Source organism: Echinops telfairi, unplaced genomic scaffold (assembly GCF_000313985.2).
Source record: "Echinops telfairi isolate 266 unplaced genomic scaffold, ASM31398v2 ScPeMD7_7400;HRSCAF=8409, whole genome shotgun sequence".
In the NCBI taxonomy this organism is placed as follows: Eukaryota; Metazoa; Chordata; class Mammalia; order Afrosoricida; family Tenrecidae; genus Echinops; species Echinops telfairi.
The window spans coordinates 5,833,710-5,848,657 of NW_022111300.1; the positions used below are offsets into that span (position 1 = coordinate 5,833,710).

Consider the following 14,948-nt stretch of genomic DNA (forward strand, 5'->3'; position numbering starts at 1 on the left):
TTGGTGGGCCAGGATGTGCTCCACTCTCTCTTCCTCCCCCTTCATTTGCTCCTGTGTGCTCTAATCAGACATGCCCCTCTCTCGGAGCTGCAGATTCAGTGCTGTCCTCCGAAATAAATTCTTCTGAGGGGAGGAGCAGGTGTCCATGTAGTTGGGAGTGGGGCCGGCCCCTCAGAACTGGACGAAATCTTAACGGTGTTGTTGAGCCCCTCTGGTGCAGTGGTTCTCAACCTTCCTCATGCCGCGATCCTTTAGTACAGTTAGTTCCTCATGTTGTGACCCCCAACCATAAAATTATTTTCAGTGCTACTTCATCACTGTAATTTTGCTACTGTTATGAATCGGGCAACCCCTATAAAAGGGTCGTCTCGCCCCCAAAGGGGTCATGACCCACAGGTTGAGAAGCGCTGCTCTATAGACTCGGCTACTCATCAGGCATGGCAGAGATCAGACTGCCCACCTGCCAGAATTGCTTGCTCGGTGTTGTTAGGTGCCATTGAGTGGGTTCCAACCCCCAGCCACCCTGTGATAGTGGAATCAAACACTGCCGGGTCTGCGCCACCCTCACGATTGTTCTTACAGTTAATCCCGTTGTCGCAGCTACTGTGTGTGTGTGTGTGTGTAATATGTAATAATACAGGCATGTGATAGAAAAACCAAGAACTAGAACAGGGAGCACTTTGTCCAGTCAGTGTCAGTGCATTGTCAGGAGCCGAAGCTGAATTGTGTTAAGGTGAAGAATGAGGGTCCAGGAAGAGAGGAAACGGCTTCTGTAATTTCCCTGGGATGAGCTCGCTTACAGGGGAAGTTATACTGCCACCCCTTTCTAACCCTACTAAAGATTGTTCACAAATGTTGAGCAGATAAAAGGGGTGTGTGTGTGTGTGTGTGTAGGGGTGAGAGGGGCTGGGGGATGGATGGACAGATCGATGGACAGACAAGGGGACCTTTCATGAATTTCACATTGAGAACAGCGAGGCGACCACTTTTTAGCTGGTCCTCAGCCTTGTGAGCGGTCGTCAGTCATTCTGGAGACTTGTCTTGAGGGAGGCTGTGTGTTAGGAGTTGTCCGACAGTGGAGGAATAATTCTGAGAGAGATGCCCTGTATTAATTATCTTAAAAACTTATCTGGGAGACAAACACAAAATCAATGTTCACAGTGTGAGAATTATTCGTTCTAAACTCTGTACGAGATACACAGAGCCGGCGCACTCTGCCCAAGAGGGCCGGAGGAGGTTTCGGAGCCGAGCGGATGCTTTGAACGCACCTCACAGGGAAACTGGGACTTTCCAGGCGAAGGAGGTGCAACTGGGCGGCGATTCGGGGTTGGCCTCATCCCCCAGCAAGTCAATGATTTACTGTTTGAGTTTTCCCAAGGTAATGATTGTTGACCATGATAGGTTTGTGAACTATGTTTCAGCTTCTGTGACCTTAATTGTCTCTGGCCAAACACTTTTGGAAGCAGTAGTCTTCCTCCTTACTGCAAACTGTACAGCACAGCCCCTAACGGTTGTATACATACAACTAACCAAGCTTACAAAGTCGCACAGCAGCCTCCTCACACAGGACAGCCATTGGGACCACTCTGTTCATTTGCAAGACTTTGAGCTGTTTGTTTTACAGCTTTACTGGCTCCGAGGGTAAGGGACTCTTGCATGGGGTGTGCTCACGAAGACAGTACTGAGTTCTCCTTCCCTGGGGTCAGTGCCTTCCGGCCTTCACCAACCCCTTCACCCCACTTCCAGGCCCACCCACTTGCCCTGGTGTACCTCTCGGGTTGAGGTAAATCCCTTCCAGACTCCATGATGTTAATAAATGATTATGTTGCAGTTACTCGGTTGGCTTCCGCCTTTTTCAGACCTCAACATGACCGAATCCACTTAGCCCTGCAGCATATTTCAGTGACTCATTGCTGCCTCATAACTGTTACTCAGCGCTGACTTGAAAGACGGAGCACTTCCGTGAGCTCATTCTGTTCTTCGGAAGCTTTATCAACGTAGTTACTTACCTAAGCTTTCTTTAATGTCCCCAGAAACAGGACAAATGAATGTCTTCTTCACTGCTCTGAAAAAAGGTGTGTGTGTGTGTGAGAGAGAGAGAGAGAGAGAAAGAAAGGAGAGGGTCAGGTAGGTTTACTTTGTTTTGTTTGTTTTTGTTTTTTAATGTATAGAATAGACCAGTGTAGTTTTTCAATGGTAGGAAAAGAAAAAGAGGAAAATGAAGAATCTTAGAGAGACAAAGTAGCCTCAAAGGTTGGCACCGCTGCCGGCGCCCAGCGTTCTCGCAGGGTTCACTGGGCCACCCCTCAATGCTGGGGAGTCCCCGAGGTGGCATGCCAGGAGAGAAGCCTCAGGTTTAGGCAGCAACAAGCTGCTGCCACCAAGGGCCCTTTTCCCCAAACGAGCTTCCCACCCATTCCATCCAACAGGCAAGCCCGAAGGAGACTGGGGGTCAAGTCATTGTGAGCACATTTCTGGCAAGGTCAGGAGGCTTCAGAGACCGCCCTGCAGTGATTCCATGTCACCAAGGAAAACCCAAGTCCTCTGCACGCCCTGGGGGCGCTGTCGGCGAAGTGCTGGACAACTGACCCCGTGGACTACTGGTCAAGCCCCACTAGCCCACCTCACGAACGATGAGGTCCTTAAAGACAGTCAGCCTTGGAACCGTCTAGAGTCATTGAGTCACCACTGACTTGCGGCAGGCGGTTGCTTGTAAGTGTTCATGGTGATTTCGGTGAAGGTTTACAGAGCAGATCATCAGTCTTGCATGTAACAGCCATGCACCTTTTGTTGCAGCTCGTCTGTTGCAATCCCCTCCATGTAAAATCACTTCTCTCCTTCCAGTCCTCCTCTAGTAACCCTGGACTTCGTCTTTGGGCAGATGCTGCTGCCCTTGTGATCTTGAACGGTTGGCTATTCTAAGTGAGCTTGAGTCTGGCTTCAGACCTGGCAGGTGACTGACCGAGGCCATCATCTTGGGGGTCCCACCAGTCGCTCTTCAACCAGTAAACCTGCTCTTTTTTACGATCATGGGTTTTTGTGTGTGTGTGTGTGTGGATTTGTTTTTTTTTCTTGTTTTTTTTCTCTTTTTTAACATTTTATTAGGGGCTCATACAACTGTTATCCCAAGCCATACACACATCAATTGTGTAAAGCGCATTTGTACATCTCAAAACATTTTCTCTCCATTTAAACCCCCGACATTAGGTCCTCATTTTTCCCCTCCCTCCCCCGATCTTGGGTTTTGTTCCACATTTTTCTAACTTTTGGCCCAGGACCTTCCCAAAATGAGTGATACTGCCCCCTGGAGGCTTCTGGAATGATCCAGGGGAGGTGGGAAAACAAAAGACCCCCCTCCCCCCAAAAAACAACAACAACCCTATCTGGATTATGGGCGATAGTACAAAACTTTTTAATTTGGGGGGGGGGAGGGCTGCTGAACCTTTTTTTTTATGAAAGGGAACCACAGGCAGAATAAGTTCAGGAACTATGTTCTCAGGTGCTCCTTTCAGAGCAGACAGGTGCAGCTGGGCACGAGGGAGTCCTCTGGGTCTCAGGACAAACACATTGGCTATTGTGATACCAACTAGTGTTATGCTTTAGGTCACAATTCATAGTAACAATAAAGTCAGCAACACTGAGGTTTGCTATAGATAATCATAGAGCTTACGATGAGCATTTCAAACCCATCAACTACTCCTCGGGCGAAAGATGAGCCTATTCCTGTGTGCTCCTGTAAAGTCCTGGAAACACTAGGTAGGAGCATTATGAGTCCAGTCAACTTGATGGCAGTGGGTTTGGTTTTGGTAGAAGCAGTTCGATTCTCATGAGTTCAAGAATAAGTAAGAGAGGGTCTGCCTTGCAGCTCCAGTGCATGGATATCTGAAGTGGAGTGAGATGGATTCCAGGAACACAAGCCCTAGAGAACCCAGAACAGGTGGCCCAGTCTTAATTGGCCACTTGCTAAGCAAGTACTCAGTCATGTGATTTGTTTCACACGAAGAGCAAGCATGTAAGAGCATGTGCTGGTACTTTAGAAGTCCCAGATCTCCTAGTATCTGGTTTTTATCAAAGCTGTTCCTCTACCACCATACTGTTAAGTGATCTGAGAATGTGGATATTAAGGCAATGGCAATACCAACTAACGAGCTTGTCGAACATTCTCATAACAAATCAATTGGCCCGGGATGAAGTTGATGACTTGGTCTAATTACTTTGGTCATTTGTGGTTGTTAAACTGCTGTTGGGTTGGCTGTGACGCATGGCCCCCCGTGTACAAGGGGGTCAGACTGATGATGTTTTGGAGGTAGATCTCCAGGGCTTTCTTTTCAGGCTCTCTTACTGTGAAAGCACCGCTGAAACTGGTTCAGCATCAAAGCAACACACAGATTTATACTGACAAATGGCTGATGCCTGTGCTTGAGGTGTCTTGACCAGGAATCAAACCTGGGCCTCCCCGATGGGAGGCAAAAATCCTACCACTGAGCCATCACTGCCCTTTCGGCAACTTCCATACACATAGTCTAGTGAGCAAAGGATAGACAAGCTTTCCCCCCAGAGTTCGCGACTTGATTCTTTATCTTAACACTTTTAAGTAAAACACAAAAATACATCATTATGGCAATGCTGACCCAATTTAACTTTAGCCCTTGCCCTACTTGTGGAAAATATAACATAGCGTATTATAAATAAGTCTATAGTCAGCAATTTGAAGGGTTCATGAGGGATGAAGGAGCGGGGAGGGAGGGGGAAAATGAGGAGCTGATGCCAAGGGCTCAAGTTGAAAGCAAATGATTTGAGAATGATGATGGCAACAAATGTACAAATGTGCTGGACACAATGGATGGATGGATTGTGATGAGTTGTATGAGCCCCAATAAAATGATTTTTTTTTTAAAAGTCAGCAATTTATGTTTAGGAAAACTATTTGTTTTGTTTTTCACAGTCAATCAAATAATGTGTTTACTCTTTAGAAATTAAATTTAGTATATTGACTAACAATGTGCTGATGTGTGTTTTATTAGTTATGACAAGCACTGAAGATGTATTCTGAGCAATTGTTAAAAGCACGTACTTTTAATTAAAAAATGCCCACATTACTTCGTGGTGTTTATGTATCTTAATACAGTGACTTCATACCAAGGTATAACCAAGAATTAATTTTTTTAATAGTTGTCTGTGCTGTAAAGGCACTTGCCCACCATGTGCTGAACAAGGCCCTTGGGGACATTGTCGGTGACTTCAGGGGCTTCTACAGGCAGCTCACCAGTGACGGGCAGCTCCGATGGGTAAGAGGCTTTTATCTGTCACAGTGGAAGGTCTTCTTTGGGCTGTAACAATAGACTTGTGCCCGTTTAGCGGACACTAGAGGGACATGACAACTAAATGGGATATGTGATCCGGGGTTGGATCTTGTTCTGGGTAAAATACACTATTGGGCCAGTTGTTGAGATTTGTATCAGGACTGTCTTAGTATTTTATCCGTGTTGTACTCCCTGAGTATAATATCTGTATTATGTTTGTGTAGGAGAATGTCCTTGCTTTTAATGTTTAAGGGTAAAAGGGATGATGTCTTCAGCCTCCTCTCAGATGGCCCCAAGGGGGGAAAAGGAGTGTGTGTGTGTTTAAAGTTTTCAAGGGGGTGTTCATTGCTGCATTTTCATTCTTGAAGTGCATCCCACGAGGAAGCCTCTGTGTCTTTCTCGTTTCTAAGTGGCTCTGGTGTGCTTTGTTCTGACTAGATTGGTCCGGAGAAAGGCGTTGTGCATCTGGCTACAGCAGCCGTGCTGAATGCCCTGTGGGACCTGTGGGCCAAGCAGGAGGGAAAGGTAACTAATCTAATAAGCATTCCTCTGTCCCTGGGGGATACTATGTGTGACCAAGAGACACTCCATTCCCTCTGAGCAGACCTGTGAAGACCAGCAGGCCCTCAAAAGGAAAAGGAGAGAATTGTTTGGGTCTGTTTTCCTCCCCAGATGATGGCAGTGTATAGGAATTAGGTTAGAAATGGTTGAGAAAGAGGGGAAGGGACAGCAGGAGTGGCTGGGCACATAAGGGACAACTTAAGGCACAGACAGCATTAGAGATGGGGAGAGGGTGGCTGTGGGGAGTTGTTTGGGGCCTGAGTTTGCTGCTAGTGCATTTACTACAAAGGGGAGATAAATGGCTCTTTGACGCATATATCTTACAAATCTTTTTTTTTTCCTTCAAGCCTTTATGGAAGTTACTTGTTGACATGGTATGTAAATTCTTTAACATCACAATTGTTTCTGTAAATGAAATGGATTTCTCACCTCTTGACAGTCAGTGACTATATATTCATGACTATGTTGATCACTCGAGAAGCCCTGGTGGTGTGGTGGTTATGAGTTGGGCTTCGACCCACAAGGTCAGCAGTTCAAAACCATCAGCTGCTCTGCAGGAGATGACAGAGCTGTCTACTCCCGCAAACAGTCTGTGAAACCCACAGGGACAGTTCTAACCTGTCCCACAGGGTTGCTGCGAGTTGACATAGACTCCATGACAGTGAGTTAGGTTTTCAGTATATTGATCACTGTTGTAACAATGAGGCGGGAACCAATTAATTCTCTCTTTCTGGTACTTGGCAGTAATGGCTGTGCTCCTGGGAAGCCAAGTCCAGGCACCGGTGCCACCACTGTGGATCTTGGACTTGTACATTCTCTATCCTTGGAAAGTAGATAAGCACAGGCTCCCTATGAACCTCCCAAACTTGACCTAGAGACCTAATGGGGACGGTGCTTTACAACAGAGCCCGGGGTGTTATTGTGAAGATAGTCCGCGGTCCTTCTGACAAGTGACAGAAGATGAGATGAGATGAGGCAAGGCTCCTGGGGGGAGGTGCCCCACTTAGTCCCCAGGGTGCTCACTTGGCTGCCCTTTCTCCCAGGCTTGCTGATAGCAGGGGTGAGCACTCAACTGCTGAGGAAGGAAAAACTAAACAAGTGAAGGGGAGTGAACTTCAGGTGCAGGGAGACCTCAGTCTGAGTCTGGGCTTCACCACTTCCAGCCAAAGCGTTGCAGGCAGCTGACTGAGCCCTATGGGCTTCAGCTCTCATGCTGGCCCCTGGCAGGGTAACAGTCTGGCATCCAGCGATTGAGGTTCTTGTTAGCACTTCCTTGGCATCGAGGCTAAGGAAAAGCAAAGAACACAGGGCCTCAAAGACTGCTGGGCCTGGTGGCATCAACCCTGCTCTGGAGGGAGGAAAGCCAGGACACGGTTGAGGGTGAAGTGATGTCAGGGGTGAAGAGCTCTGAAGGTCAAGGTCGGGGGTCTCTTGGGAGCCTCCACGCAGGCTGAGGTTAGCCTTTCCTGGAGTTTAGAAAGCGACCACGAGACCGAGTGATTTGAAGGCCCCTCAGAAGGCCCCCTGTGGACGTTTCCTTTCTCTTTAGGCCCTGTTCCCTGTTCCAGCATCAAGACTCTTAAAAACAGTAGACTCTCGGGGTCCAGAGAGCTTTAGTGATTTTCAGATGGTTATAGTCAAGTGTTCTGGGTCGCATCAAGACCTTCGTGGGGATGGGCTACAGGTTGCTTTCCAAGCCCATAGTTTGGGTGCAGAGAGGTACTAGTAGTGAGCGGCCCTGAGTGGGGGGCGGGGCGGGGGACACAGGATGAGCACAGCTCGGAGCTCCCCGTGGATGTGTCAGCACGTGCTCTCCAACTCTTGGTGGGCACTCTCCTGTTCAGTGGCCCACTCGTCCTGCCAGCTCTGTGAGCCCTCTCCGCTTTACAGGGGAGGGAATGGCCCAAGGCTGTGCTGCTGAGAGCAGGAGGCGCGGGTCGACCTCACGGTCTTCTTAGTCTCGCAGCTCGCACGGGCTGCCCTGTGTGTGGGCAAGGCTGCACGGCTGATCCGATGTTCGTTTACTTGTCTTGAGGGATTGCCTCATGCCAGGTCATCGAGCCGGTGAAGGATATTAGTGGAACGGTTGGGCTGAGGTTCTCGGGGGGAGAGGACGTCATCAGGAGATGCCAATGAATGATACAATATGACGTGTGGCATGGAGACATCCCCTTTGAAACCGGCTCCACTCTGAGGCCTCTCTCTCTCTGCAGGACCCTAAGGTGCTGGTGTCCTGCATGGATTTCAGGTACATCTCCGATGCCCTGACTGAGGAGGAGGCCTATGGTGAGCCACACATACTCAGTGAAATCAGAGGCCTGTGGGGACAGACCTACCACGGTAGCCCCATGCTCGATGGTCTCAGAGTGAACGGTAGTCTTTATTTTTTCCAGAAATGCTACGGAAAGGTCGAGTTGGTAGCAGAGAGAGAGGTAGGCTATGAGACTGTTTCCGTCACCGAGTCCGTGCTTTTGAGAGTGCACATCACCCTCCCGAGGCCAGGCCCCCAGGTAGACGTCTGAGGGTGGCTGAAAGCCACCTGCATGGGCCGCGGTGCTCACAAGCCGAGTCAGCCCCCAGGAAGGGGCTTGGCTTCAGGGTCACACAGTGGGCCTCGGGAGGGCCATGGCGAGTGGGGCAGCCCAGGTCGGTGTCCCCACCCTCCTGCTTGACCTCCTAGATGGTTTCGTGACCAGGAGGCCAGCCTAGGGGCTGGAGGTGCGTGAGGGGCGTCTCCTTGTGAAGGAGGGCCATGGGGACAACGGGGCTTCAAGAGCAGGTGGGCCTTCAAGAGCAGGTGGGCCGCAGGCAGGTCTGGTTCTGACCAGTCCTCGGGCTGCTCCCCGATGAGGCAGAGCCGCACTGCACTCCCCAGGGTCTTCCGTGGCTCTGACCTTGGGGAAGGAAGTCACTAGGGCTTCTTCCTGAGGCCTCTGTGTGGGCTGCTGAGGCATTTGTCCAGCTCAGGGATCCATCTGGTTGTGGAGGCCCCAGCGCTGACCAGCATTGTGTTCTCACAGAGGCGCAGATGCTGGCCCAGGGCTATCCTGCCTACACCACGTCGTGCGCCTGGCTGGGGTACCCGGATAACACCTTGAAGCAGGTTGGGATTTTAACTGTTTTGTTGAAAGGCTTTATAGTCCCGGGTTTCTGGAAGAGATATAGTATTTTCTTGTTAGCCTTTAAATCATTTGGGGTCCAAGCCCTTGTTATGAAAGTACTTATGCACAGGCCGAAACGAAGCCGTTTGCACTGTGGGCACTGGGCTTCCAGGACCCTTGGTCCCCACTTGGCCTCTGGGAGGGGACAGCGTGGGGTTGGGCCCCAGGCAGAGCCACAGGGTGATGCCCAGCTAGTCATTGACACGAGAGCCTCTATTTCCTCCCAAAGGGGGTGTGTGGACTGAGAGAAGTGCTAGAAGTGGTGAGGTGCTGGGAGCGCCGTGTTGGTACAAGGGGTGCACTCGGTCTGGGGTTCATGACTGATGCACTGAGAGCCAGGGTGGAGCAAGGCAGACTGGTTTCTGCTCGATGCTCTCATAGCCTCTGTTCTGTGGACGGCTTGAAACACCCACCTTTAAGACAGGGCTATTAGAGCCACACTCCTCTTTCAGGGATGATGTGCTGGTTAAAGAGGTGGTTCCCATAGAGATGAGCAAAGAAAATCACCCTATAAATGTATGGAGAGCTGAAGCTGTGTTAGTCAAGCTGTGTTGGCTAAGCTGTGTCTGCTCTTGTGTCAATACCATCTGCTCGTTCTGGCTCATGCTGCAGCCCCCGTCCTTGTTAACTACAGAGCAGAATCTCGGGGGTCCCCTTGGTGTATAGAGAGTGTCTCAGTACATGCTGATGGACGTATTCCTTCCCCACAGCTCTGCTCCAGGGCCCTGCAGGATGGCTGGACAAGGTAACCGGCCATGGGGTAATGGATGCCACTCTTTCCTGGTCAGCGATTAGAAAGCACCAACCCCACCCCTCTCCCCACCCTGGTACTTGCACAGGCAGCCTGGACTGGGGAGGCGGAGGAGGGAGGTTTCCAAATTAGTGCTCCAGTAGAACCCTACAATACCAGAGTTGAATGAGATCTTAGAGCCCCAACCTAGAACACCAAGAGCAATCTTCCTGCTCTCGAGCCGATTCATCCCAACTGAGACCCGGCAGACAGCTTCTCGTTCTCCAGGTGGTGCATTTGAAACACCAGCCTTGTGGGGAGCAGCGAGTGCTTAAGCTGCACCACCCGAGCGTCTCCTGGTCTAAAGTAGACTGTTGTTTATCATTCAGACGTCAGTCCAGCTTCTGCTTGAATACCCCAAAGACAGCAAGTGTAACTTCTCAAGATACGTTTTCATTGCTTGATAATGCTAGCTACAAGGTCAGCAGTTCAAAACCGTCAACCGCTACGAGGGAGAAAGGCTTTCTGCTCCTATAGAGATTTACAGCCTTAGAAATCCCCAGGGGCCGGCAGGTTTGAGTGTGAATCACCTCAGTGACAGTGAGTTTGGTTTGGGTTTGGAGGACCAGATCTTAGTACAGATGTACACTGCCAGCCAACTGTATCTTGTAGGTTCAAAGTCAAGGTCGGGGCCGATCTCCAGGATGACATCCGCAGATGCCGCCTCATCCGAGACATGATCGGACCCGAGAAAACACTAGTAAGGAGACTGACTGTCCGCTGCTGGGGAACAGGCAGCCTCTGGGAAGCCTTTGTCCAGGGCCCAAGCCATTCCTTCCTAGCAGGGGTTAAAGAACACAGGGAAGCTCACAAGTATGGCTCTTTTGTTAACGAAACCGAACAAAAGGCATTGAGGGGGCAGGTCATTTTATTTTATTATTAACTTTTATTCTGCAGAACTACTTAAATGAGCTTTCGCTGAGGGGGCCTTCTTGCTAACAAGGATGCATGTAAGCTGATAGGCCTTCCACTGGCCTAGGGGTGCCTCCTTGAATCCCCCTTCTGCACGACACCTGCCCGTGGCGCGGGCTGGTTAGACGGGCCGTGGGGGCCGCCACTGAAGAAAGCCTGTCTGGGAACATGGGTCGAGGCAACCGTCAGGCTCACTCCTTCGTGACAGTGTCTTTTCTAAAATGATTCTTATGAAGCGTAAAGTTGGTTTTTATTAAATCATTTTATTGGGGGCTCTTACCGCTCCTAGAACAACCCATCCATCCATCGTGTCAGACACATTTGTATATATGTTGCCATCATCCTTTTCAAAGCATTTTCTTTTTACTTGAGCCCTTGGTATCAGCTCATCCCCCCCCTTCCCTCCCCTCCCACCCTCGTGAGCCCTTGATAACTTATAAATTATTATTATTTTTACGTAAAGTATTTTTTATAAAGGAACGTCATAGGTTTATTTATTTTTAATGAAGAGGTTTGTTTCATAATTTAAATGAGCAGTTTGGAGTTCTTGACATGGGATTGATTAGAAGTCCCGCAATGCACTAGCAAAGCTATTTTGGTTTGATGAGGTCATTCTCATGCAAATAATTGATGATCAAAATTGATCTGGAGCGTCCTTTGCTCTGCTCGTAGCATGCTGTGAGGGAGGGCTCTCCTCCCAACCACACTCTGCTCTCGAGAGCTGCTTCCGTCTGTCCTCCCAAGGCTGCTCCCCAGCCCCTGGCTGCCAGCAAGGTGAGCAGAGTGCAGAGAGCCGGGGACTGGGCCGGATAGTGGTCTGGCCTGAACCCGTAATTTACGTGACTTGTTCTTGAACAAGTATGGGACCTTCTCAGCATGTCCGTTTTCTTATTTGTAAAACGGTGTACTGTGAACTACCTTGTAGGGTTATTATGCATATTAAATGAGGTGAAATCCTAACGTACTTAGCAGAGTCGGTTCTGTGTTACTGTTAGACACCTAGTAGCACTCACTCACTATTGAGCTGAGCTCACTTTTGACGACCGTGTATCATGACTTAGAATGTGATCATAATCACATTCCCTATAAACAATTAACCCTGGGAGGCATCTGAGTTGAACTGAAGATGGGGCCAGTGAGCACCTCGTAGGGGCCGAGCAGGGCATTGTGGGTGATCGCTATTGTCCAGTGCCACCACTGGGTCCTTCTCCGAAGGCATGTCTGGAGTTTCAAGTCACTGTGGCTCCCTTGGGTCCCCTCTGGAGGTTTCACAAGGCCTGCCTGGGTCCCATTTTGACCGTGCAAGGAGGATGCCAGGGTCCGTGGAGAGTTGGTGGCACCAAGTGACGTCATCTTCTCCTTGGGGGCCACAGCCCTGCAGTGTGCTCAGTCAACCCTGGGCAGACCCATCAGAGGGGCTCTCTCCCCTGGCAGATGATGGATGCCAACCAACGCTGGGACGTGCCCGAAGCTGTGGAGTGGATGGTCAAGCTGGCCGAGTTCAAGCCATTGTGGATTGAGGAGCCAACCTCCCCGGACGACATCCTGGGCCACGCCACCATTTCTAAGGTAGGACAGCACTGCCACCGCGACTCTTCATTTGTCTTTCCAGGGTGGTCATGACAGATCCCACAGCCCCGCTGCTTGTTCCTGAATGTTTGCTGGCCGGGACCAGGGGTGCAGGCCTGCCTCCTTTTATGCACTCCGCCTTACTCGCTGCACATATTTCCATTTACGGCAGAGCGCGAATTGCCAAAAGCAAAAGGCCATCCCCACCCAAGGCTAATAGGCATGGTTCCCATCCTTTGTAAACAGGAACATTTTGTTCACCAGAAGTCAGGATCCCTGTGGCTGGCTCAAAGGAGAGGCTGGCGCAGCTCATGTCAAGGTTGGAGCCCTCCCAGGAGAAGGCCATTTCCCAAGAACCCCCTTCCTGCATGGGGGCTGGCTCTTCCCTTCCAGGCTCAGGAAGCATGTCTGAGAGAGACCCTCTCTCTCAGGGAGAGGCCCACTGCCCACATGTGCACTGCGCCACAAAGCCAGAGGAACGGAACTGTTAGAACACCCAGTGTCTGTACCCTCCCAGAGCCAGCGTGATGGGAAGCTGCCTTATAGCCCAGGCTGGGCGAAGAGTGTGCCATCAGCAGCCCTGAGTGATGTGCACTGCATACACAACAGACCAGGCGCAGATGGCCCGGGGCACCCATCTTCCCCCAGCCTTCTGCTGTCTTGTCTTTAACCTTCACACAGCCGGGAGGGTGCCTTCTCCGGCTTCTAGCACTAGACATGGCAACTCTGAAACCTCATCTCCCTCCTCTGGCCAGAGATTCCAACAGTCCCCCCCTCTGACTCCCCTTGATGTTTCCTCTGGCGACTCCCTCCCCCACTGTGCTAGGGGCTTAGTGCCCTCATCTGGTGCCTAATCAGGCCTGGCTTGCTGTACTATGGGATGGTCAGTTTCTCCTAGGGACTTAGTGCCCTCATCCCATGCCTAATGAGGCCTAGCTTGCTGTACTATAGAATTGTTACTTTGTTTCATAACTATACTCTTCTCCATTATGTGCTGAATTCAGAACTTTACCCCTGGAAACCATCTTAGTTTCGCATTCTAGGAGAGATGCCTCCCTGTATCCTCTATGAACCGGCAAGTTGGCTGAGGAGGGGCCCAGGGCCCAAGGGCCCCCCTTCTCTGTCCCTCAGTCATCTTCGTATCCACCAGATGTCCGAAACACCACACGATCAAGGCTTGTGTCCCGTCTCCCCTGAGCAGCCTGCCTGGCGAGGAAACACCGAGGACGAGAAGCCGGCCTACTGGCAGGGGTGCCGAGGGTGGCAGCTGTAGAAATGTACTGCAAGGGGGGCTGGCATGGGTTGGGGCCACTGGAGGACCTCCTGGAGGTAGGAACAATGTTGACCGAGAGGGAGGGAAGCTGCAGGCGAGAGAAAAGGAGCCCTGGTGGGGTAGTGGTTACCAGTTGGGCTGCGACACACAAGGTCCCAAGTTCAAAACCACCAGCCACTCCACGGTAGAAAGATGGGCTTTCTGCTCTCAGAAACTCACAGGGCGGCAGTTCTACCTTGTCCTGTAGGATCACTGAGTCAGCATCGACTCGATGGCAGTGAGTTTGGTTTGGATTTGGACAGGGAGGAAAAGGCCGGCAGGAACCACAGACTGACTCCCGCCCTCTTCGAAGCAGGGAGAGTTCCGAAATGACCCGGATGAGCAGTCGTGGCTCATCAGGGTCTTTCCCCTAAGTCTCTCCTTCCTCGGACCCCCTGGACGATGGCGGGGGCTTGCTGCCATCCTGAAGGCACCTGACCCTATTGAAGACCAGCTTGCCCCAGCCGGGGTCTGGGTCCCAGCTAGAGAGCCTCCTGCTGACACTGTTTACTGAGGGAGGCCATCCCCCCCAAGAGGTGTCTGATGAGGGAGCCAGTGAACGAAATGCCAGGAAGCTGCAGGCAGCAGGTGTGGCAGGGCCCTCACTGCGTGGGGACTCGGGAGAGCTGGAGGTGGGGTGGGGTGGTCTGCAGGTAGCAGGCTAGAGCCCTTTGCTCCCAGGTGCAGCCATTGATGCTGCCATTGCCGGGAGTGCTCTGGACTCTTGAGGGAGAGGGCCCTGGGCAGGTTCTGGGGAGAGGTGGTAGGCTAGCAGCATCGTGTCCAGTGGAGCTGGCCCTGCGCATGTGGAGTGAAGAACGGGCACAAAGGGACGGGAGGCAGGGATACGAGTGAGGTGGCTTTTCCGGCCACCTAGGTGTGGTGGGGGTGGGGTGGATAAGAAAGGGGGTGGTTAGAATAGAGCAAATTCAGGATGTGCTTAAAGGGGGATAATAGAATTTGGTTGCTGTGCAGTCTTCTGTGTTTTAAAACGGCAGGCTGGAGTGAGCTACGTCGAGATAGGTGGCGTCAGCCTCCCTTCCCATTTCCACTCTCTTGAGACAATGAAGCAAGAATACTCCAGTGAGAAATGTGAGGAGCCGGTGTGTCCACACGGGGAGATGGCAGAACCATCTGCTCCAGCTCTGCCCTGCTGCAGATGAGCTCGGGCTCCAGGTGGTGGGCGACTGGCCCGGGTCCACTCCCCTTGCCAGGCTGGGCAAGGGCGGGCTTAGATACAGTACTCCTAAACTAAGGGGGTTTCTGCTGGGAAGTTGGCTTTGTTTATCCACTCAGTTCTTTCCCCCTACTCTGGAATCTGCCTAGTGTTCAAGCCCCAG

General features: G+C 51.1%; 1 protein-coding gene across 2 annotated transcripts in view; it reads left to right on the forward strand.

Moving 5' to 3' along the window:
• Nucleotides 1–14,948, forward strand: part of ENOSF1 (enolase superfamily member 1) — a 30,310-nt gene that overhangs the window by 9,839 nt on the left and 5,523 nt on the right. The window contains exons 3-11 of one of the 2 annotated variants that reach the window (XM_004702890.2): nucleotides 5,173–5,288; nucleotides 5,742–5,828; nucleotides 6,212–6,238; nucleotides 8,078–8,150; nucleotides 8,258–8,296; nucleotides 8,885–8,967; nucleotides 9,736–9,770; nucleotides 10,428–10,515; nucleotides 12,162–12,296. In XM_004702890.2, the coding sequence (XP_004702947.1) occupies nucleotides 5,173–5,288; nucleotides 5,742–5,828; nucleotides 6,212–6,238; nucleotides 8,078–8,150; nucleotides 8,258–8,296; nucleotides 8,885–8,967; nucleotides 9,736–9,770; nucleotides 10,428–10,515; nucleotides 12,162–12,296 (683 nt within the window). The remainder of the gene's footprint in view (nucleotides 1–5,172; nucleotides 5,289–5,741; nucleotides 5,829–6,211; nucleotides 6,239–8,077; nucleotides 8,151–8,257; nucleotides 8,297–8,884; nucleotides 8,968–9,735; nucleotides 9,771–10,427; nucleotides 10,516–12,161; nucleotides 12,297–14,948) is intronic. The other variant, XM_004702891.2, reaches the window with a different exon arrangement.